The sequence below is a fragment of the Ornithorhynchus anatinus genome, chromosome 9, assembly GCF_004115215.2.
Source record: "Ornithorhynchus anatinus isolate Pmale09 chromosome 9, mOrnAna1.pri.v4, whole genome shotgun sequence".
Classification (NCBI taxonomy): Eukaryota; Metazoa; Chordata; class Mammalia; order Monotremata; family Ornithorhynchidae; genus Ornithorhynchus; species Ornithorhynchus anatinus.
Window position 1 is genome coordinate 2,228,216 of NC_041736.1, and position 25,383 is coordinate 2,253,598.

The 25,383-nt window shown below is 49.4% G+C and overlaps 1 protein-coding gene across 1 annotated transcript in view; it reads left to right on the forward strand.

Moving 5' to 3' along the window:
- Positions 1–25,383, forward strand: part of KYNU (kynureninase) — a 68,194-nt gene that overhangs the window by 19,891 nt on the left and 22,920 nt on the right. Inside the window, exons 5-9 of the mRNA XM_029072337.2 lie at positions 6,900–6,961; positions 9,258–9,329; positions 11,191–11,265; positions 14,822–14,968; positions 23,452–23,550. Of these exons, the coding sequence (XP_028928170.1) occupies positions 6,900–6,961; positions 9,258–9,329; positions 11,191–11,265; positions 14,822–14,968; positions 23,452–23,550 (455 nt within the window). The remainder of the gene's footprint in view (positions 1–6,899; positions 6,962–9,257; positions 9,330–11,190; positions 11,266–14,821; positions 14,969–23,451; positions 23,551–25,383) is intronic.

The following is a 25,383-nucleotide window of genomic DNA, read 5'->3' on the forward strand; positions in this document are numbered from 1 at the left end:
GGCTCTTTCCACTGAGCCACGCTGCTTCTCTTAAGCGCTTACTCTGTACCAAGCCCTGTTTTAAACGCTGGGGTAAAGATACAAGGTTGTCCCACGTGGGCCTCGCCGTCTCAATCCCCATTTTACAGATGAGGTAGCTGAGGGACAGAGAAGTTAAGTGACTTGCTCAGAGTCGCCCGGTTGATATGTGGTGGAGTCTGGATTAGAACCCAGGACCTCTGACTCCCAAGCCCAGGCTCTGGCCACTCAGCCGCGCTGCTTCCCCGCTTCCCGTAATTAACTCATTTCTCTGGGTTAAATTGACAGCCAATCAGGGGTCATGCAGAGCACTGGCCTAGTGGAAAGAGCACTGGCCTGGGAGTCAGAAGGTCATGGGTTCTAATCCCGGCTCCGCCACTTGTCTGTTGGGTGACCTTGGGCAGGTCACGTCACTTCTCTGGGTCTCAATTACCTCATCGGTAAAATGGGGTTTGAGACCACGCGCCCCACATGGGACAGGGACTGTGTCCAACTCGATTGGCTCGTATCCACCCCGGCACTATGTGCCAGCACAGCGCCGGGCACATAGTAAGCACTTAAACGGTTATTTAACAAATACCGTAATTATTATCATTAAGTGTTTGGGAGAGTACAACATTACAACACCTATCTCCTACCCGCAACGAGCTTACAGTCTAGCAGGGGGAGTCAGACATTAATATCAAATAAATAAATGACAGATATAATAAAGTCGGTATTTGTTAAGCGCTTACTATGTGCAGAGCGCTGTTCTAAGCGCTGGGGTAGATACAGGGTAATCAGGTTGTCCCACGTGAGGCTCCCAGTCTTAATCCCCATTTTACGGCTATGTACATAAGTGCTGCGGGGCCGGGAGGGGAGGCAAATGAAGGGAACAAGTCAGGGTGACGCAGAAGGGAGCCGAAGAATAGGAAAAGTGGGCTTTTAATCAGGGAAGGCCTTTGGGAGGAGATGTGCCTTCAGTAAGGCTTTGAAGGGGGGGGGGGGGGAATAATTGTCTCGAACCCTTACTGTGTGCAGAGCACTGTGCTGTACACTTGGGAGAGTATAATAGAGTAAGTGGATATAATTCCTACCCACAGAGAGGTTACAAGGTAGCAGATGCAGATAAAAAGGTCTTTGAGTAGCATAGCTTTACTCATCGTTATCACTGGCAGTTGGGACTGACCGTAAGCCCGCCAAAGGGCAGGGACCGTCTCTATCTGTTACCGATTTGTACATTCCAAGCGCTTAGTACGGCGCTCTGCACAGAGTGAGCGCTCAATAAATACTACTGACTGAACGAGTGACTACACTCAGGGCACTGGCCGAAAAACCAGTGGGGAGAGCTACGAAACCCGCATCTCAGAAACCACAACCGTGAACCCAGTGGGGTCGTGGACGTTGCAGCCCCTCCCCGTGTTCCACGTAAATGGAAGCACCGTGATCTAGCGCTTACCGTCCTACCAGAGCGATCCAAAGACCGGAGTCATCTGGGATCGATGGGATGGAGCGGAAAGCCCAGCCTACGATCCCGTTCCGTTGGTTCTGGCGAGCGTTTGTTAGAATCACTCTGGGGACCGTAGATGACTATTTATTGAAGTGGAAGGAACTGACATCCTAACACTCTTCCCCATTATATATGCATTTGTGTCAAGTCTCTGTTTAATCACGCCTCTATAATGCGGACTAATTATTCAGGAACCAATTTGCATCCGTGTAATTGTTCCACAAACAAAGCAAGAAATTTCAAAAAACACTAAACTATTCTTATCAAAGACTGCCTGAGATTATGAATTTCCCTCACCCTGAGGAAGAAAATACAAGAGGGTGAAAAGGGAGGGGGCAGAGAACTCTAAATTGTCTTCCCTGGGTAGGTTTTAATGTCGGTACCTAAACGAAATCTTCGAGCGGTTATTTTGCGTTTAATATTAATCAACTCATGGGGCATGTTCATACTCCTTAGGAGAAGCAATAAATGAATGTTATTTCGGAAGATTTATTCGGGAAGACACTAAACCTGTATAAAGCTTCCCTCTGTCTAGTCAACAGTTTATCGGGCCATAACAACCCACTTGTTAAACGGACACGTATATTCCCGTTCGGGGTGTATTTCCTCAGTGATTCTATGAGATCCGAGGAGTCAAAGTCACTGGGAAATCAAAGGACGCACACTGCTTTGTTTCACGCCTAAACCGTGCGTAATTGGAAAACAGCAGTCGGGCTAGCCGTGGAACATTAAAAAACAAAAAATCGCTACTTTTCCCCGCCTGACTCGCTGGCCCGCCGACGGACTCTCTGTAGCTAAAATGTTATTCCTTCTCTCCTGCGAACCTCCCTTAGCGGTCACGGATAAACGAAGACTCGGCGGTGACGGGATCTGCCGTGACATTCGACGATACGTACGGAGAGACCCACACTGTCCTCTGCCTCTGGGCTACAAGTCTTTTCCCGAAACCAGAGAAAACAAGCCAACCAACAGAAAAAAGCCTTCGGGCTTAGTTGCCGGCAGAGTTCACCTGTATTATAGTTTCAGGGAGAAAGATGGCATTGTCTGTCTAATCCAATCGGGGCTGTGGAGAAAGTCTAGAGGAGATTTTACCGATGCCATCTGCTTCCTTTCATTTGAGGGAAAATTTGTCAGCGAACATTGGAGGGTTTAGTCTGTCTCGGGATGCGGAGTTTTAGTGCCGAGAAGGCAGACTTCATTCTGCTTCTTTGACGGGGGTCTTTGAGAACTGTTATAGGATAATCAGATCAGATCAGAGAGAACGTCCCAAAATACGGTTTGGGCTATGAAGGATGAACGTTTTCCCGAGAAATGGATTAGGTTTGTTTTGGCTCTGCAACTCGATAAAGACCGGATTTCAATAAATATATCACTTAGAAAAATTTCCAGGTTTCGGTGACAAATGCAGTGACAGATTTCATCTGGACTAGTGTCGGGCGGTGAAGGTGAGCTTCAGATTGAATCTTTCTCTGTGGAATCGTAGGAAGCCACCGTGCCCGGAACATTACGTTTCTCCTGGTTCCTCGCCCGCAGAACACTGGATCCTCTTCCGGGAGAGAATTGTGAGCAGTAAATAGTGGGGCTGTGGATGAACTTCCATCTCAGTACTCATCCTAGCCTTCTTGTCAAAGATTTCCTTCCAAAATCCTTCACATCGGATACAATCCTGTCAGCACAGACCCAAACATCCACCCTGTGTTTCTTAATCCCCCGCCTTCCCCCTCCGGTGTTGCAAATAATAATAATAGTTATTATTTTTGTGGCATTTGTTAAGTGCTTACTATGTGCCAGGCACTTTTCTAAACTCCGGGGTAGATATGAGCGGCGTGGCTCAGTGGAAAGAGCCCGGGCTTCGGAGTCAGGGGTCATGAGTTCGACTCCCGGCTCTGCCACTTGGCAGCTGAGTGACTGTGGGCGAGTCACTTCACTTCTCTGTGCCTCAGTTCCCTCATCTGTAAAATGGGCATTAACTGTGAGCCTCACGCGGGACGACCCGATGACCCTGTCTCTCCCCCAGCGCTTAGAACAGTGCTCTGCACGTAGTAAGCGCTTAACAGATACCGACATTATTATTAGTATTATATAAGATAATCAGGTTGGACAGCGTCCCTGCCCCCTATAAGGTTCACAGTCTTAATCCCCGTTTTACAGATGAGGGAACTGAGGCACAGAGAAGTGAAGAGACCCGAGGTCACACAGCGGACAGGTGGCGGCCCAGGGATTAGGACCCATGATCTTGTGACTCTCAGGCCCGTGCTCTAACCACTAGGCCGGGCTGCTTCCCTGCAGTTGGCCAGTTGACAGTAAGAGAGCGTGTTAATCAGTCGATCAACCAATACGTGGTGTCTGTTGAGCTTCCACTGTGGGCCGAGCCCTGGGCCAGGTGTCTGGGAGAGTGCGGTTTCGTAAGTAGACACAATCCCTGCCGTCGAGGGGCTGATAGCCGAACGGGGGGGAGAATGGGCTGAAAATAAACGATGAAATAAATAAATGGGGAGACAAATGAGGCCTAAGGATTTGGACGATAGTGGGGTGTGTGGAGGGGATAGGGTGAGTATCCCCTAAGGATTTAGACCCCGATGGGCTCAGAGAAGCAGCGTGGCTTAGCGGAAAGAGTCCGGGCTTGGGAGTCAGAGGTGGTGGGTTCTAATTCCGACTCTGCCATTTGTCAGCTGGGTGACTTTGGGCAAGTCACTCAGCTTCTCTGTGCCTCAGTTCCCTCATCTGTATAAAGGGGATTAACTGTGAACCTCACGTGGGACGACCCGATGACCCTGTCTCTCCCCCAGCGCTCAGAACAGTGCTCTGCACGTAGTAAGCGCTTAACAGATACCAACATTGTTATTATTATGTGGGACAACCTGATTACCTTGTATCCACTGCAGCACATAGAACAGTGCTTGACACAGAGTGAGCGCTTAGCAAATACCATCATGATTATAATTATTATTACTGGTGATGCAGAAGGGAGGGAAAATAGGGTGAGGAGATGAGACATTAATCAGGGAAGACTTCCTGGAGATGACACGAGAAGCAGCGCGGCTTAGTGGGAAAAGCACGGGCGAGGGAGTCAGAGGCCGTGGGTTCTAACCCCGGCTCCGCCACGTCTCAGCCGTGTGACCTTGGGGAAGTCACTTCACTTCTCTGTGCCTCAGTTGCCTCCTCTGTAAAATGGGGATGAAGACTGTGAGCCCCGCGTGGGACAACCTGATTACTCTCTATCTACCCCAGCGCTCAGAACCGTGCTTGACACATAGCAAGCGCTTAACAAATACCAATATTATTATTATTATATGATTATAGAAGGGCTTGGAGGGAAGGGAGGATGGGGGACTGTCAGATATAAAGCAGGGAGGAGTTTCAGGCAAGAACCAGGACAGCAAACGAGATGTCAACAGCAAATGACATGACAGGAAGGCCCAGGGAAGTAGGTTTCGGGTTAGAGAAGCGGGTTTGTGGGCTGGGATGTAGTGGGAGAGGAGTGAGGCGAGGTGGAGGGGGAGAGAACTGGGTGAGGGCCTTCAAGCGGGGAAGCAGCGTGGCTCAGTGGAAAGAGCACGGGCTTGAGAGTCAGGGTCATGGGTTCGCATCCCGGCTCTGCCCCTTGTCAGCCGTGTGACTGTGGGCGACTCACTTCACTTCTCTGTGCCTCAGTTCCCTCATCCGTAAAATGGGGATTAAGACTGTGAGCCTCGCGTGGGACGACCTGATTCCTGATTAGAGAAGCAGCGTGGCTCAGTGGAAAGAGCACGGGCTTTGGAGTCAGGGCTCATGAGTTCGAATCCCAGCTCTGCCACTTGTCGTCTGTGTGACTGTGGGCGAGTCACTTCACTTCTCTGGGCCTCGGTTCCCTCATCTGTAAAATGGGGATTAAGACTGTGAGCCTCACGTGGGACAACCTGATGACCCTGTGTCTACCCCAGCGCTTAGAACAGTGCTCTGCACATAGTAAGCGCTTAACAGATACCAACCTTAATTAAAGCCATTGTTGAAAAGCTTCTGCTCCATGTGGAGATGGAAGGGTAGCCACTGATGTCCACATTCATGGAATTGCATTAGAAGGTAAGCTCCTCATCAGAGCAGGAGTACCTTGTCGACCGAGAACGTGTTTTGTGCTTCTGTTCCTGAGTGCTCGGTATAGTGTGTTTCAGCCAGTGGGTGCTCAATAAATACTATTACTATTATGATTTCTAAGGAAACCCTAATTACTACAGCCTGGCTCAGTGGAAAGAGCACGAACCTGGGAGGCAGAGGTCACGGGTTCACATCCCGGCTCCGCCACTTGTCAGCTGTGTGACTTAGGGCAAGCACTTAACTTCTCTGTGCCTCACTTACCCCATCTGTAAAATGGGGATTAAGACCGTGAGCCCCACGCGGGACAACCTGATCACCTTGTATCCTCCCCAGCGCTTAGAACAGTGCTTTGCACAGATTGAGCTGTTAACAAATACCATCATCATTATCATTATTACTACTTATCCATTTCTTTTCTCTGTAAATTATTTTACATCGGGAACACGCTCTAGACTTTAAGCTAGTTGAGGGCAGGGATTATGTCCTTTAACTCTATTGTACTCTTCCAGCTTAGTACAGTGCTCTGCACAGTGTAGGGTCTCAGAAAATACTATTGACTGATCGATGGATTGCTTTTACTGAGCAATACCAGGGCCTAAATGAAAATGCAATGAGCCCTGATCTATTTCCAGTTGTCTCTCTGAGACGTGTTTCTTCCCAGATGCACTTTTGGAAAGGGGGCTGAGAAATTAATAATAATAATAATAATAATGATAAAGTTGTTCATTTACGGTAAGATGAAGTGAACCCATCTTTTTTTTATCCTTCCTTTGCTGCGTCAAAACTGAATAATGAATATTTTCCCATCAGGCTGAAGAAGTGAGGGTCAAGTGGGAAACTTCCCTTTCGCCTTGGTGACACATCAAATCTATGTTTTTCTGAAAGTCCTCAGAATGAGAAGCAAACATGGCCTAATGGAAAGAGCAATAGAGGAGTCAGAGGATCTGGGTTCTAATGCTGGCTCTGCCACTTGCCTGCCGTTTCGATCTTGGGCCGGTTGCTTAAGTTATCTGAGTCCCAGTTTCCTTGTCTCAACGACGGGATGTTCGATACCTGTTCTCATCCGTACTTAGACTGTGAGCCCCAAGGGGAAGAGGGGTTGTGGCCATCCTAATTACCTTGGAGCTTCTCCAGGGCTTGGCACATAGTAAGCGCTTTACAAGTCCACAGTTATTATTACTATTATTCTTATCCTTATTATTCTAATTATCACTGGAGAGACGGAGTGAAATTTGGAGGCCTCACGTGTCGTAGCAGCCCACCCGGACTCATGTCAAATCAAAAGGCCAACAAGGACCCCTGTTTGTTTCCTTTCCAGGAGCGGATGAGAAAGAGATCGCATTAATGAACGGGCTCACAGTCAATCTGCATCTCCTGCTGGTACGTCTCCGTCCCGACGATATTTCCCACATCTTCGGTGGCTGAATCTGGGCTATCGTTATCTTTAATTCATGAGGGTGCGATGGTTTCTGTTTATTTTCTTAAATGAGCTGGTAGTTTCTCCTCGTTCTACTGGGGGCCAGGATAAAATGCTATTTTAATAATCACTGCATAGTTAAGGAATCAATATTTCTGAGGAAGTGGAAAGCCCAGGCTAGGCTCAGTTCAGGACACAAGACGAGCTCCACAGAAGTTAGAAAGGGAAAACTTCTTCGAGATCATCTGCAAAATCTAGGTGTGAAGGTGGCTCTTCCAAGCTCAATTTCTGGGGGGTGCGTGGGGGAATTAAACTGAGCAGGATAAGGGAAAGAAGAGTTGAAAAGTGAATCGGGAAGGAGAAAAGGAATGAAGAGAGAGTCAGTGAGGGAGAGAGTCAGAGGCAGCAAGAGACAGTTGTCAGAGAGAGAGTCAGAGTGGGTTAGAGAGAGAACTAGATCGAGTTGGTGAAAGAGAATCAGACGGGGGGATTAGAAAGTCAGAGAGAGACAGAAACGGGGAGAGACAGAGAGGGAGAGCAGTATAAATCCCAGTGGCTTCAAGGCCAGGGTAGGGGGATATCTCAAATCCAAACCAGAAAAACAGGTAGAACGGTGAAAGGAGAAACATTGTGGGCCAATGTTTAGCGCACCAACCTGGGAGTCAGAGAACTTGGGTTTTAATTCTGACCCTGCCCCTTGCCTGCTGCGTGACCTCGGGCAAGTCAATTCACTTCTCGGCGCCTCGGCCGCCTCCTCTATAAAACGGGGATTAAGACTGGGAGCCTCATAGGGAACGCGGACCATGTCCGTCTTGATTAGCTTGCATTTACCCCAGTGCTTAGTGCCGTGCCTGGAACATAGTAAATGCTAATAAATACCATATAAAAAGAAAAAGGAGAAGGATCCCATTGGAAGGGATCGTGGGGCAAGGTGAGACTTGGGATCTGAAGCAATTTGAAAGCCTCCCAAGAAAGAGAGGATTGAGCCCGATGCAAAACCAATTTTGGATTCCGACGACAGACCGCTCATTTGAAAGGGGAAGCGTACGCGGAACGGTCACATCCCTGCCGATGCAAAGGCGGCAACCGTAGAAGCAGGAGGGCCCCATTTCTTGGGAGCTTGAAGTCGCAGGGGTGTTGGTGAAGTGGAGCGAGGGCTGGGTCACGTTCGGGGAGTGGGAGAGAGAGATCAGGAAAGGCTGGAAGCCACAGAAGCTGGGGCCACACAAGGATTGGGTTGGAGTGGAGCTCACTCCAGAGTCTTCCGGGAAAGGAGCCAAACAGATCTTTTCCCGGGGCGTCGCAGGAGGGAAATGCACTACGCTGGGGAAGGGCCTGCCTCAAATCCCCTGTTCTCAGCTCCTCCAAGGAGACACAAACACAGTTTCCTCCCCGTTCGGCCAGACAGTTTTGGGGCCGAGACAGTCCTGTCCCTGAATACCGTAGCTGTAATAACAACAACGGCAGCAATATTGCCACTTGTCAGCTGTGGGACTGTGGGCAAGTCCCTTAACTTCTCTGTGCCTCAGTTACCTCATCTGTAAAATGGGGATTAAGACCGTGAGCCTCACGTGGGACAACCCACGCTACCCCAGCGCTTAGAACAGTGCTCTGCACATAGTAAGCGCTTAACGAATACCAACATTATTATTATTAATAACTATTATTGTTATTATATGTATTTAGTGCTTAATATGTGTGAAAGCACTGTGCCAAGTAATTGTGATGTTAGTTAAGCACTACTTACCCGGCACCGTAACAAGCGCAGGGGCAGTTACAGGATAATCACACCGGACACAGTCTCCCGTAGGACTCACAGTCTTAACCCCCATTTTACAGGTGAGGAAATTGAGGCCCAGAGAAGTTAAATGACTTGCCCAAGGTCACGCAGCAGATAAGCCGAAGAGGAAGGATTAGAAGCGGTACTAAATATACAGATAATCAGAGGAGGCCCGGTCCCGGTCCCTCTTAGGGCTCAGAGCTTCCAAGAGAGGAAACTGAGGCCCAGAGAGGTCGGCGACAGCCAAGGTCACCCAGCGGGTCAGCGGCGGAGCCGGGTCTAGAACCCCGGGCCTCGTCTCTCCATCCCCATGCCCTCTCCACGGGGCGTTGCTGCTTCCCAATCGACCTTCTAATAAATCCATCGATCAATTATGCTTCCGAGGGGGCTACAAGGTTCAGAGATGAAAGTGTTCTACACGTGCACCGACGTTTAAGACTTTGCATCGATACGAGCTCGACAAATCCATTCTGTTACAGTTATCCTTCTTTAAGCCCACGCCGACACGCTACAGAATTCTCCTGGAAGCCAAAGCCTTCCCTTCGGACCACGTAAGGAATCGCGCTTTTCCTCCCTCTGCAGGGTTTCTCCTCATCTTCCCCCAGAATTCCAGGGGCTGATTTGAATGTTTATCCTGCAGCCTCGTCCACGTAGCTTTTCAGCACAGAGATCTGTCGTCTGCTTTTGATTTAGACATTTTTTATACATTAGAGCTTTATTCCTTTTGTTCAAGTAAAACATGTGTTAAAAGAGGAAAAGATTGAATGGGGACATTGATTTATTAGCCTTTTTAAAGACACCGAGCAAGCTGCTGGCCTGAATCAACTGAAGTTATAAATGTTTTATTAATTCTCGTTGCTGTTTTATTTTACGAAACCAAATCAATACAAACTTCAGAGCCTTAACCCTAAGCAGCCCCCCCCCCCCCCCCGGCAGAGATATAAATGCCTTTCTTTAGCATGCGGGAACACGGGGATGGGAATAATCTGTGCCCTATTAAATATAAAAAATGTGCACCGCAGCTGAGGAAAAATGAATCCGGGGCCGTTTGCCGCAGCACGGCTTCTGCTCCGTCATCACCTCAGGAAATATCGCAACGCCGATGAGGACTGGGGTCTTGCAGGCACGGTGATGCTCGCCCCCAAATCATTTTCGGAGGGATTCGTGACAGACCCAGAAATTCAGATCGGGGGCAGCCTGTATTGAGGGCCTATTGTAAGTGAGCTGTACTGAGTAATTCCTGTGTGCAGAGCCTTGAAATGGACACCTACTGTGTTCACAAGGATGTATTAGGAACTCATTACGTGCAGGGCACTGTACTAGCCTCCTACCGTACGCACCGCGCTGTAGTAGAGGCTTACTGAGTGCAGAGCACTCTCCTAGGCATATATTGTGTGCAGGACACTGTGCTGGGTGCCTGCTATGTGCAAAATATGTTCCGGGGGCCGACTATCTGCGGAGCACTGTCCTGGGAGCTCGATTTGTGCAGAGCACTGTACTGGGTGCCTGTTACGTTCCAAGCGCTGTTCTAGGTGCCTACCAGGTGCAGAGCACCGTACTGGGTGCCTGCTGTGTGCAGAGCGCTGTCCTGGGCGCCTCCTTCGTGCACTATCCTGGGCACCCCCTGCCTGGCAGCATTCTACTGATCAATCAATCACTCAATTATATTTTTTGAGCGCTTACTGTGGGCAGAGCACTGTACTAAGTGCCTGGGACCATACAGTATAACAGTGTAACAGACACAGTCCTGGCCCACAAGGATCACCTGAAAAACATTCGAATCAGGCCAGTACCCTCGAGGAGCTGGCGGTCTATTGGAGGACCCAAATTGCACATCATACAGTAGATAAAAGAGTAAGAAAAAGAGACAAATGACAAAAATTCACCCAGAAACCATTATATATGCAGCTCCACGCAGGGGAATCGAGGCGGTTTGTTAAACACGTTCCTGTTCTGTCGTTGGAGTGGCAGAAAGGGAACCTTCATCACGATAAAGTAACCGCTCCCCCCCGCCCCCGGGCCCTCTCAGCATCTGCTGTTGACCCCGTGGTTCAGAACGTAGACCAGGACGGTTTCTTCTCGAGGAGCAGCTGGGGGCCGGTGCCTCGGGGCCGAACCCTGGACCCGGGACCACCGTGTCCAGCGGAGGAGCTCTGGACCGCGGCTCACGCCGTGGGAACGTCGTCCCATAGTCCCCCGAGCACCGGCCGGCCAAGGTTTAAAGACGTGAGCCACGGCGGGCCGGCCCGGGCCCGGGAGGCGTGGGGGATTTGTGCCAGCTGGTGTCAGGCACCGTCCCCCCGGGGAGGATCTTCCTCTCCGTCGGCGATGGCCCCGGCAACCGGTCACCGCTCTGGAACCCCGTCCCGGCTCTTTCCGTGGTCACTGTAAACTTTCGCGCTCTCTTTCCAGTACGCAGTAGAGTCCCAACTCCAGCTCCACGGACTCGACGTGCAGAAAAGCATGCTGATGATCAAGCCGAGAGAGGTATGTCCCAGGCAGGAATCCGGGACCCTCCTCGGGCCAGGGAACGTGTCCGATTGTTGTTGTATTGTACTCTCCCGAGCGCTTCGTACGGTGTTCTGCACACGGTAAGCGCTCAGTAAATACGATCGAGTGAATGAGCGCTTGGGAGAGCCGGTGGCGGGCACCTGGGAAGGCAATCGGTCAACCGATCCGTCGGTCAGTCATATTTCCTGAATGCCTACTATATGCAGACCCCTTAGCAGAGTAATAATAATAATAATAATGATGTTGGTATTCGTTAAGCGCTTACTATGTGCAGAGAGCACCGTTCAGGGCCCTGGGGTAGACACAGGGGAATCGGGTTGTCCCACCTGGGGCTCACAGTCTTCATCCTCATTTTACAGATGAGGTATCTGAGGCACAGAGAAGTGAAGTGACTCGCCCACAGTCACACAGCTGACAGGTGGCAGAGCTGGGATTCGAACTCATGAGCTCTGACTCCAAAGCCCGGGCTCTTTCCGCTGAGCCACGCTGCTTCTCAGAGTACAGTTCTGTAGAAGAGGAAAAGCTTGTGGTCAAGGAATGCGTCTATCAGCTCTCTTCTATTGTACCCTCCCAAGTGTTTAGTACAGTGCTCTGCACACCGTAAGCAGTCAGTAAATACGATCGATTGGTGGCTGCGATCTCTGCCCCCTCAGCTGATGATCTAGCGGGGGAGATGGACATTAAAAGGGAAGGGAAGCAAAGGGATATCAGGGTGTGGATATAAGTGTTTTGAGTGCGAGGTGAGTATTCAAGTGCTTAGCGGTTACAGATCTGATGATGATGTTGGTATTTGTTAAGTGCTTCCTATGTGCAGAGCACTGTTCTAAGCACAGGGGTATACAGGGGGATCAGGCCGTCCCACATGAGGCTCACAGTCTCCCCGTTTTACAGATGAGGTAACTGAGGCCCAGAGAAGTGAAGTGACTCGCCCACCGTCACACAGCTGACTAGTGGCGGAGCCGGGAGTCGAACCCATGACCTCTGACTCCCAAGCCCGGGCTCTTTCCACTGAGCCACGCTGTTTCTCTCTGTAAGATATAAGTGATGCAGAAGGGAGGGGGAGTAAGGTGGGGAGAAGAGTTAGTCAGGGAAGCCCTCCTGGAGAAGGGGTGATTTCAGCAGGGCTTTGAAGACGGGGAGTGCGGCGGTCCGCCGAATGTGAAAGACGAGCGGGGGCTCGGACGAGGGGTCGGCGGCGAGAGCCGAGGTGGAGGGACGGCGAATGGGTCGGTTAACAGGAGGGAAGGGTGTGGGCTGGGTCGTAGCGGAAGAGGAGCAAGGCGAGGTTGCGGGAGCCAGCTGCTCCACTCAGAGAAGGGGGAAACGGGAGGTTTTAGCCCTGACCCTCTCTTGGAGGCTCGTAGGGGCCGAGAAGACGTGAAACAGCTTCACTGTCGTCGGCGAGCTGCTGCTTTCTTTGACCAGAGGCCCTTCCGGTCTCACGGATTTTCTTTCCGATTAGATAAGAATGTAAAGGCGAGTAATGCCGTGACTCAGTCAAACCCAGGGTCCACCCAGCCCAGGGCTCCACCTCTGTATCGGGACGTCCGGTGACGCTGGGTGCCGACTGCCGTCTCCGACACCCGCCGCCCCCCACGGTTAGGGCCGAAGAACCATCCTGCACCTGGAGCTCTTCCCTCTTCATCCATGCCTCTCCCCATTAGGGACCACTCGTCCATAAGCTCATCAACCCCTTCTTAAAAGAGCAGTTATCTGAAGTGTCTCCCTTAATTGCCGAAAACTCAGTTCATTCTTTAAGTAGGCCAATTTAAGAGAATCGGTGATATTTTCCTTCCCCGTTCCCTCTCCCCATTCCACGCTGCACGTCTGACGCCGCTAAGCTCGAAGCGGTTGCTTCCAGTTCAGAGGATCTCATCTCAGCTCCTCTCCAAAAGCCTCCCTAATGTCTCCCTGAATTTTCACAAGCTGTCAGAGCCCTAGGCTGGGGAAGATCTTACCGGACCACCTTGCTCAGCGGACATGAGAGAATACGAGAGATCGCTATGACTCGTACAGATCAATTCAACTCTAGATTGCGAACCTGTCGTCGGCAGGGAAAGCGTCCACCGTCTCTGTCGCACGGTACTCCCCCAAATGCTTTATTTAGTGTGCTGCACACAGTAAGTGTTCAGTTGGTATGATCCATTTATTAGTTTCTGTTTAATTTCCCGTTAGGCTCCTCGAGTGCGGGGATCATGTCTACTAATTCTATTCACCCCAGTGCTTCCAACAGCGTTGTGCAAGCAGCGGGCACTCCATCAGTTCTTAGGATCCGTTGCTTTTTTTATTTTTTATTTTTTACCGTTGTTGTTTCCCTTTATTTAGGGGTCTCCGAGTTTGCTCTGAGTGGTTTTGTACACTCAAGGTGCTCTGAGAGTTACCGTATCTGGAATGAAAACATGAAAGGTTTATAATAGCTTCTTACCCGCTGGGGAGATTTCCTGAAGAGCAAGGAGGTGTTGGAGAAAAGAGCACTGATACTTGGCCTCCTCTCCCTAGGGACCTGATTCTGCCAAACTACACGAAATCATTGCCCGGCCTCTTTGGGCTACTGGTTTCCCTTGAAAAGGAAGATTACGTGTCCGTCTTCCCCTCCGGACTGTGAGCTCGCCACGGGGGGGGGGGGGGGGGGGGGGAAATTGTCTCCCAATTCTGTTATAGTGTAGGTTCCCAAGCGCAGAGTGAAACGCTCTACACATAGTAAACACTCAAAAAATACCATGGATGATGATGGTAAAAATAATCGCGGAATTGGTTGAGCGCTAACTGTATGCCGAACACTATATTAAGCGCTGGGGCGAATACAAGCCCCCCCAAGGAGCTCACGGTCTTGAAACTCATTCTACAGATGAGGTAACTGAGGTAAAGAGAAGTGACTTCCTCAAGGTCACACAGCAGGCAAGTGGCAGAGAGGGAATTGGAACCCATGACCTTCTGACCCCGAGGCCTGTGCTCTATCCGCTACACCACGTCGCTTCTCTTGGTGATGATGATGATGATGATGATGTGATGCTTTGGGAGGGGGAAATCAAGAGGGTGAAACCTCGGATGACGCCAACCCCTGGGAATCTTGTTCTGGTTCCCTTTCTATCGTCAGAGAGCACAGTCAGAGGCCTTGCAAGAGTCTATACCTGCCCCAGGACCCAACCTGGCCCCCGGGAAATGGCGAGGATGGGATGAGCAGGGACCGAGCCCCGAGGGCTGACTTGGACCGTGCAGCTGCGTGGCTTAGTGGAAAGAGCATGGGCCCGGGAGTCAAAGGGTGTGGGTTCTAATCCTGGCTCTGCCACATGTCTGCTGGGTGACCTTGGGAAAATCACTTCACTTCTCTGGCCCTCAGTTACCTCACCTGTAAAATGGGGTTCAAGACTGGAGCTCCTTGTGGGACAGGGACTGCGTCCAACCTGGTAGGTAGGTTAGGTAGGTAGATTACCTAGTATCTACCTCAGCACTTAGAGCAGTGGTTGGCACATAGTAAGCATTTAACAAATGCCACAGTTATTAATCATTATCATTATCGCTATCATATCAGGGGGAGGAGACCCTGCGGACCGAAGACATCCTCGCCCTAATCGAGAAGGAGGGGGACTCGATCGCGGTGATCTTGTTCAGTGGCGTGCAGTTCTACACTGGACAGCTGTTCGACATGCCCCGGATAACCAAAGCCGGACAGGCCAAGGTACGGACGTCCCCGTATCATTGTCTTCCCACTAATATCGATCTGGGTCGGGGGGATCCTTCTGGGAGACGGCAGAGGCCAAGTGGAGAGGGTACATGGCTGGGAGCCACAAGACCTGGCTTCTAATCTCAGCTCTGCCACATAATAATAATAACGATAATGGTATTTGTTCGGTGCTTACTATGTGCACTGCTCTAAGCGCTGAGATAGATACTAGGTAATCAGGTTGGACACAGTCGCCGTCCCACACGGGGGTCGCGGTCTTAATCCCCATATCACAGATGAGGTGACCGAGAAGAAGCAGCCGTAGCCCAGTGGAGAGAGCATGGGTCTGGGGGGGCAGAGACCCAGGTTCTAATCCCGGCTCTGCCACTTGTGTCCTGTGCGACGTAGGGTAAGTCGCTCAACTTTGCTGTGCCTCAGTTACCTCTTCCGTAAAGATGGGGATTAAATACCAGTTTTCCCTCGTCTTCAGTCTGTGAGTCCCATATGGGATAGGGACCGTGTCCAGTGAACTCATGTCTATCCCAGCACTTAGAACGGTGCTTGACCCATTTATTCATACATCCATTCAATTCATTCATTCGGTCGTATTTATCGAGCCCTTACTGTGTGCAGAGCACTGCACTGAGCGCTTGGAAAGTACAATTGGGCAACAGAGACACTCCCTACCCAACAACGGGCTCACCGTCTAGCCAAGTGCTTACCAAACGCCGTCATCAAAACTCTCTCATTCAGTTACAGTTGACAGGAGAGACAGATGGAATATACTCAGCACGTCGCTTACACTCAATAATTGTAATTACGTTACTTATTAAGAGTTGCATGGGTAAATACAGGTTAACGAAATCAGTTACAGGATAAGGAGATGGGACACGGTCCCCGTCCCTCGTGGGACTCACCGTGTAAGAGGTGGTGAGGGTAGAGTGCTTACTATATGCTAAGCACTGGGATAGGCGCAGGATACTCTAGGGCCCACAGTCCTGACGATACCTCGTCCACAAGCGGAACGTTCCTTGGTAATAGATCACTGTGGTATTGGTTAAGTGCTTACTGTGTGCCAAGCACTGTGTTTAGCACAGGATTAGGTAGAATATCATTATTATTGCTAATCACATAGTATTTATTAAGCGCTTACTATGTGCCAGGCAGTGTTCTAAGCACTGGGGTAGATACAAGGTAATCAGGTTGTCCCTCGTGAGGCTCGCAGTCTTAATCCCCATTTTACAGATGAGGTCACTGAGGCACAGCGAAGTTAAGTGGTTTGCCCAGATTCACCCGGCAAACAAGTGGCTGAGCTGGGATTAGAACCCACGTCCTCTGACTCCCAGGTCCGTGCTTGTCCACTAAGCCAGTGCTGCTTCTCTATTAGATTGGACACAGTCCCTGTTTCACACAGGGCCTGGAGGCTAAGAGGAAAGGAGACAGGGTATTTTAAACTCATTTGACCAATAAGGGAACTGAGGCACGGGGCAGTTAAGCGAGTTGCCAAGTCCACAGAGCAGGCGAGCGGCAGAGCTGGGACTGGAATTCAGGTGTCTGAGTCTTAGCTCTGCGCACTTTCCCGTAGGCTGTCCCGCCTCCACTCTCTTGTATTTCAGCCCTCGTCTCCAGAAGGAGTTTGAAAGCGAACGGGAAGCTCTCTAGGGGAATGTGTTTCAAGGGACTTTGTCTCCCCATACATGACCCAAAACTCTGGTGAGATAGTGTCTTAGTTAAGTTTGTTGTCATGTGGCGATCAGGAAGTACACAGCGTATTATTTTATTTATTAATTTATATTAATGTCTGTCTCCCCCTCTAGACCGTAAGCTCGTGCGGGCAGGGAACGTGTCTGTTTACTGTTACATATCACTCTCCCAAGTGCTTAGTACGGTCCTTTGCACACAGTAAGTGCCCAATAAATGTGATCGAATGAATGCATGAAGTTTACTTTCAAGAGAGCCTTCTCTGAGTTTCGCTGGCCCTCTCTGTCCCGAGAGGATCCGGGACTCGATCGCTCCGCCCGAAACTCAGTGAAGCAGGGTATCCTACTGGATAAAGCACGGGCCTGGGAGTCGGAAGACCTGGGTTCAAATCCCTACTCTGCCGCTTGTCTGCGATATGACCTGGCGGAGAGAGAGAAAGAGAAGGGATGGAGAGGGGAGAGGTAGGGGTGTTAGATGGTCTGTGCTAGGTCACTGGGGTGTTGGATGGTCCATGCTGGGTCACTGGGTGAGAATCAGGAACGGAGAAGGGAGACTTGGGGGTGTTGGATGGTTTGGACTGAGTCACTGAGGAGACAGTCAGGGATGCAGCGTGGCTCAGTGGAAAGAGCCAGGGCTTGGGAGCCAGAGGTCATGGGTTCTAATCCCGCCTCAGCTACTTGTCAGCTGTGTGACTTTGGGCAAGTCACTTAACTTCCCTGGGCCTCAGTTCCCTCCTCTGTAAAATGGGGATTAAGACTGTGAGCCCCACGTGGGACAATCTGATTAACTTGCATCCCCCCACAGTGCTTAGAACAGCGCTTGACACATAGTAAGCGCTTAACAAATACCATCGTCATTATCATTATTATCAATATGAAGAGGGGAGAGTCATGAGTGTCGAATGGTCCCTGCTGGGTTACAAGAGGAGAGTTGGGAACGTTGGATAGTCAGAGCTGGGTTACCGGAGGAGAATCAAGGCGGGAGAGGGGAGAGTCAGGGTGTTGGTTGGTCCGGCCTGGGTCACTGGGAGAGAGTCAGAGATGGAGAGGGAAGAATCAGGGAGGTGGGAAAGTCCGTAGTGTGTCACTTGAGAAGAGTCAGAGATGAAGAAGGAGAGATAAGGATGTGGGAAGGTCCATCCCTAACATGATGGTGGGCGTCCAGGGCGGCAACGGCACAATACTGCTCCCAGAGTCCTGGTGGTGCTGTCCAAAATAGAGTCCCGGATGAGTTCTGGAGGACCGTGAGACTGAACCAGTAATCACAGGGCCGGATATCCCATTTTGGTGACTGGTGAGGGCTCCCTTTGGTGACGGAGTTTGGGAAATAGTAGGGCTGATTTCGGTGGATTCTCCCTCTTAGATTCCATTGGATAGGACCCCACCAGCCCTCTCCAATAGCTACATTTACCCCCAAATCACGGCTGCCCTCTCCACCCGGAAAGGTCTGGGGAAAGCACTGTTACGGTCAATTATTATGAAACGAAAGTGAACATTTTTTGAGAGTCTCAGAGTTCTTCTGTTTACATGCGTAGATACCCTGTGAGCACGAAGACACCCTCATGAAACCATTAAATATTAAATAAACTCAACATCTTGAAAAATTCCCTCTAGCTATTTTCCTATCTCTGGCGTCTCAAGGAAAACAGAGATAGAAAAAGCTGTGCGGGAGGTTAGGAGGCAAAGAGGAGAATGTTTTTTATTATTACTAATAATGATAACGATATTTATTAAGTGCTTACTATATGCCAAGCACTGTTCTGAGCGCTGGGTTAGATACAAAGTAATCAGGTTGTCCCACTTGGGGCTCACAGTCTTTAATCCCCATTTTACAGATGAGGTAACTGAGGCACAGAGAAGTTCAGTGACTTATCCAAGGTCACACAGCAGACAAGTGACAGAGCTGGGTTTAGAACTCACGTCCTCTGACTCCCGGGCCGATGCTTTTGCCATTAGTTTTTGTTCTTTATTTCACTTTTCCTTGTGGTGGGAGGGGAGGGAGGATGAGAAGAATGGAATGGGCAGAAGAAAGAATGCCAAAACCCGAAGCAGCGGAGCCTAGCGGATAGAGTACGAGCCTGGGATTCTGAAGGGACCTGGTTTCTAATCCCGGCTCTGCCATGTGTCTGCTGTGTGATCTTGGCAAATCACTTTACTTCTCTGGGCCACAGTTACCTCATCTGTAAAATGGAGATTAAGACTGTGAGTCCTACGTGTGACACAGATTGCATCCAACCTGATTTGCTTGTATCAATCCACAATTACTGTTATAATTACTATCAGCAAATACTATAAAAAGAAACCAATAGTAAACAAAATTAAAAATCTCATCTTGTCTGGTAGAAAAGACTTTCCATCCACTTTCTGAACAAGGCTGCAGGTGGTGATTGTATTAGCAGCGGGCAATGGTGTTTTTTGTCTGCCTTTCCACTGGATCACTAGTCAATCAAACAGTAATATTTCTTAAATGTTTACAATGTGCACAACTCTCCCCCGATCAGACCGTAAGCCCGTCAAACGGCAGGGACCGTCTCTATCTGTTGCCGACTTGTTCATTCCAAGCGCTCAGTACAGTGCTCTGCACATAGTAAGCGCTCGATAAATACTATTGAATGAATACTAAGCAGAGTTGGTAAACAGGATCCCTGCCCACGATGAGCTTAGAGCGGGAGACAGTACAATGAATTGCAGGTAGGAGAAGCCTATCGCTTAAACTTCTCCGTACCTCAGGGATGAAATTCCTCTTCTCCTTTTCCCTTAGACTGGGAGCCCCAGGAGGGACAGAGTCTGTGTTTTCATCCCGGTTATGTAGCATCTACCAGTCAGTCAACCAATTAATCGTATTTATTGAGCACTTATCACGTGCAGAGTACTGTAAGTAAAATGCAATAGAGCCCGCCAACAGCGAGCTTGCCATCGAGGGGAATAGGCAGACAGTAATATAAATGAATAGATTATATTGTGGCTTTGTACAAAAGTGCTGTGGGGCTGAGGGAGAGGTGATTGAAGCCTGCAGTTAATGAGAGTAAAGGGTGAGGCAGAAGGGAGTGGGAGAAAAGGAAAATGAGAGTTTAGTTGGGGAAGCCCTCTTGGAAGTGATGTGCTTTTAATGAAGTTTTCGAGGAGGGGAGAGTGATCGTGATCATCTGTTGGGTACGAAGAGGGAAGGCACTCCGGGCCAGAAGCAGGGTGTCGGTGAGAGGTTGGCGGTGAGATAGACGAAATCGAGGTTCGGTGAGAAGATTGGCGTTAGAGGAGCCTTGTGTGGACCGGGTTGAAGTAGGGGAGCGCTTAGGTAAGGTGGGAGGAGACAAGGTGATTGAGTTGATGGTAAGGAACTTCTCGTTTGATGTGGAGGCGGATGGACAACCACCGGACGTTTTTGAAGAGTGGGGAAATGTGGACTGAGAGGTTTTGTAGAAGAACGGTCAGAGCAGAAGAATGAAGGGTGATTTGGAGCGGGGAGAGACAGGAGGCAGGGAGGTCAGGGAGGTGGCTGATGCAGTAATAGGCCCGAGGGGCCCGTTTCCTCACGGTGGCATTGTAAATGGGAGTGATATCGACGTTATAAAGTCAACAGGATGTGGGCTGACACCTCAGCCAAACAAACAGAAAGGAGAAGTGCTCAGTACAGTGCTCTGCACACAGTAAGCGCTCAATGAATACAACTGAATGAATGAATGAGAAGGTTTTCCGCAGAGTTCCGGTTCCCGTCCTTACAGCCGCCCAGCGACATCCGTACGCTCGCCGACACCCAGCCCGGCTCCCCCGGATTTACCTCGTCCTTTTCCCTCGGCCTCGGTCGCGACTCGAGCCTTCCACTTCCGAAGTCCCCTCACCGGTTTTAACGTTCGGTGTGGTGGAAACCACAGAGTTGCGAAAGTGAGAGTGGAAAAGGAGCCGAGCCGCATAGCTAGAGAGCTGTTTAAAACAACGAACACACTCGGAGAGTCACACAGACTTCCTTATTCCCCAGAAAAAGGTTCAAGTGACACCGTCGGCATAAGCTAGATCAAAATCGGCCCCGTGCTCTGAATTACCCAGCTGACTGGCGTGCGTTAAGCCGGGTGGCCCGAAGGGAAAAGAACAGCGGGCAGGAACGTGGGTTCTAGATCAACTCTGCTGCCATTCCGCCGTGTGACTGGAAAACCGATCTGTTTATCTGGGAACGAAACGGAAGGATGGGAGCAACTACCCCGGCTGCACGAGGGAGAAAAAGTAATTAACTTGAGATCTGTCAAGAGCGACTTGGGGCAGACTGGATGATCTGCTGCCCGTGGTAGCGTGGTGTCGGCTCCTTCGAAACACACGTCGCCTGTGAATCAATCTGGGGATGTTTAGAGGCCAGTTACTCTGCAGGGCCAACTGTGAGGGAGTGTTTACGGTTCCGTCTGCAGAAGTGACATCTTTCAACGTCCCTCCCCTTGAACACCCAGGCCTCAGCGGTAACTTTCTTTGCTAGAAAAATGCCACCATCTGGTGGAAACGCTGTAGACTGCGCTTTACGCGGCGCTCCGCCATTCCCCGGGGCGCAATAGTAACGGTCAGTCGATAAAAAATAAATGAATTAATGAATGGTGGTCTTTGTTAAGCGCTTACTAGGTGCAGAGCGCTGTTCTAAGCGCTGGTGGATGCAAGGAGATCGGGTCGTCCCACGTGGGGCTCACGGTTTTAATCCCCGTTTTACAGATGAGGGGACGGGGCACGGAGAAGTGAAGTGACTCGCCCAAAGTCACACAGCTGGCAAGCGGCAGAGCCGGGATTCGAACCCATGAACTCTGACTCCCAAGCCCGGGCTCTTTCCACCGTGCCAGGCTGCTTCTCTGACAAAGTCAGATCTCTGATCTTCTCTGATCCAAGTCCCTTGGAAGAAGTCAGGCAACTTCTCTGCGCCTCAGTTTCCTCAACTCTAAAATGGAGATCCAATCCTACTCCCTTCCACGTCCTCTGACTCCCAAGCCCGGGCTCTTTCCACTGAGCCACCAAGATGATGATGATGATACTAATGATAGCGATGGTAATAATAATGATAATAGTAGTACTTATTAAGCACCTATTACGTGCCAAACCCTGTAATGATCGTAACGATGGCATTTGTTAAGCGCTTACTCTGTGCAAAGCACTGTTCTAAGCGCTGGGAGGATACAAGGATACCACCTGATTACCCTGTATCTACTCCAGCGCTCAGAGCGGTGCTCTGCACATAGCAAGCGCTTAACCAATACCAACATCATTATACAAGGTGATGAGGCTGTCCCACGTGGGGCTCACAGTCTTAATCTCCATTTTACAGAAGGGGTAACTGAGGCACAGAGAAGTTAAGTGACTTGCCCAAAGTCACACAGCTGGCAAGTGGCTGAGCCGGGATTCGAACCCATGACCTCTGACTCCCAAGCCCGGGCTCTTTCCGCTGAGCCGCGCGGCTTCTGCTTCTGTACTAGGCACTGGAGTAGATATAGAATATGCAGATCAGATATTAATCTCCATTTTACGGATGAGGATACAGAGGTTCAGAGAAGTTAAATGACTTGCCCAGAGTCACCCAGCGGGCATGCGGTAGAGCCGGGTTTAGAACCCAGGTCCCCTGACATTCAAGCCCGTGCTCCTTCTAGTAGGCCAAGCTTCATCCTAACTGAAACCTATTTGTCTTCCCTGCTAGATTATAAATTATGAACTAGAGGATGGGACTGCTAATTCCACTGAATTTTGAATTTTCTTGAGATGGTGCTTCAGTGAACATATGTTTCTTCTCTAAGTCAAGTGATTCTGATGTGAATTGAGATCGGGTTCAAGGTTACTCTTCTGGGAAGACGCAAGCTTCCGTTCTAACATATCGCAGAGATGGGCCTACATGATTTTAAAGAAAACATGGAGACCCAGTGATTGCTCTCTGCAGTTTGTGCATCTATAATGCGCTCTTTCCTAGAAATAATCGATATCAAAACCGTCAGAAATGAATACTGGCCATGGAGGCAGCAAATAATAATAAATCTTACCTTAATTTGAGATGTACGCTTCGCTCCTCCGCCGCCAACCTCCTCACTGTACTTCGATCTCATCTATCTCACCACTGACCTCTCACTCACGACCCGCCTCTGTCCCGGAGTGTCCTCCCTCTTCCTATTCATTCATTCATTCATTTATTCATTCATTCATATTTATCGAGTGCTGATTGTGCACAAACTACCGTATTAAGAGCTTGAGAGAGTACAGTATGATGATAAGCAGACACATTCCCTGCCCACAGTTCATTTCTGAAAGGCGGGCTCTCTTGCCCACTTCAAAGCCTTGCTGAAAGTACGTCTCTTCCAAGAAGCCTTCCCTGACTGTGCCCTCATTTCCTTTCCTCCCACTCCCTTCTGCATCAATTAGAATTGCACCTTTTATTTTCCCCTCCCTCACCCCCACAGCCCTTATTTACCTATCCAAAATCCATTTATATTAATGAAACTGTCTCCCCTTCTAGACTGTGATCTCACTGTGGGCAGGGAACCTCTTTACCGACTCCGCCATATTACACTCTCCCAAGCGCTTAGCACAGTGCCCTGCACAGAGTAAACTCAATAAATACGAATGACAATTGTTCATACACTGAAAGGCTCCACTGGTGACCGGAAAGGCTTACTCCAACTTGCCCTACTTCCTCAGGATGATGTTTTATTGCTCTCCAGCGCCGGCTGGGGGAGACGGGCTTCTCGTGGAAGAAGTTGGGTAAACGGTAGCGTTAAATAAACATTTGTCAGCGCCTTCGCAAAGACTCGTGCCAACTTCGGATGTGTTTCGTCTGCTCTCTTGCAGGGTTGCTTCGTCGGCTTCGACTTAGCCCACGCCGTCGGGAATGTAGAACTACGTCTGCATGACTGGGGGGTGGATTTTGCCTGCTGGTGCTCCTACAAGGTAAAGACGCCTCCGGGTATTTATGTTGGACCTATTTTAATCGTGTAGTGATCCAGACCTAATCGTGAATTTATCAGAGACCACACAGAACCTCTGCGCCAACCGGAAAAGATTTATATGAATATATATGGAGTCTTTAGAACAGTACTTGACACATACTCAGTGATTGACAAATACCATTCATTCATTCAATAGTATTTATTGATTTTCATTACTATCATTATCTACCCCACCACCATTGCCAGTGTATGAACCCTAGATTCGAAGAACGTATGCTTCTTTTAAAGTGGCATTCACGTGAGTGAGATCTCAAACTGATGGGCAGAGCAAACTAAATCCATCCATCTATCTATCTACCTTGCAATATAGATAAATGGTTAGATACGTAGATAGATTTCCTTCTTTAGTCACGTTTATGCTCTTGTGGGTTAACCGAATTCAATGATGATTAAAAACTCCAGGGAGAAATTTAACCTTCTGACGTTTTCAGGCCCTAGAAAGTAGAACGGACTACAAAATATGTTTCATAAATGGAACAGAGTACAAAATATATTTCAGAGACCTCTTTTCCTAGAAGAATTCTAGCCCGCTCTATCCGGCCCAAGAGTTTCTGTAGTTTAAAAAGTTTCCATAAAATTGGGAATTGATTTGGATAGCCCTGCCAATTGGATTGAGATGTCACTCAAGTGAGCGACCGGTACTCTTTTACCTGTGGTGGTGGTGTGGATAATAATAATAATCATAATAATAGTGGTGTTGGTTAAGCACTGGGGAAGATACAAGCTACTGAAAGCTCACCTCCTCCAGGAGGCCTTCCCAGACTGAGCCCCCCCTTTTCCTCTGCTCCTCTTCCCCTCCCCATTGCCCCGAATCTCTCCCTCTGCTCTACCCCACTTCCCGCCCCACAGCACTTGTGTATATATGTACGTGTTTATTATTCTATTTATTTTATTAATGATGTGTATACATCTATAATCATATTAAGTTCTATTGATGCTATTGACGCCTGCCTATTTGTTTGGTTTTGTTGTCTGTCTCCTCCCTCCTAGACTGTGAGCCAGTTATTGGGTAGGGATCGTCTCTATTCGTTGCCGAATTGTACTTTCCAAGCGCCTAGTACAGTGCTCTGCACACAGTAAGCACTCAATAAATACGACTGAATGAGTGAATGAATGAAAGATAATCAGGTCGGTCATGGTAGGGGTGCCACTCGGGGCTCACCATCTAAGTAAGAGGGATCAAAACCCTAATTTACAGGTATGGTACCTGAGGAACAGAAAAGTGAAGTGACTTGCCCAGGGTCACACAGCGGGTACAAGACTGAGTTGGGATTAGAACCCCGGTGGTCTGATTCCCAGGCCTGTGTCCTCTCCACTAGGCCACGCTGAGTTGGAAGACGATAACAGTAGCGGTGACAGCAATGTATATTATGGAATGATCGAAACTCAGGTGGACCCTATAAAATAGTCCACTTCTGAGTCGCCCTGTTGTTCATTTTGCAAACGAGGTAACTGAGGCACAAAGAAGTTAAGTAACTTGCCCAAGGTCACACAGCGGTTAAGTGGTGGAGACAGAATTAGAACCCAGGTCCTCTGGCTCCCAGGCACTTGCTCTTTCCACATAGGCCACGCTGCAGGGATGACTCCTTACTGGCTCCCCGTCTCCTCTGGCCAAATTGTCTTTCTCTAACAAATAGTAGAAGGGATTTTACACTGTTCCTTCTATAAACCACCCGGTCAAGTGTGGCTGAAAGGAGAAAGGGAGACAAGGAGGAAAAAAACCTAACAAGATAGCCTGTTGATTTCTTCATGACTTGACTCACATTCTGTCAGA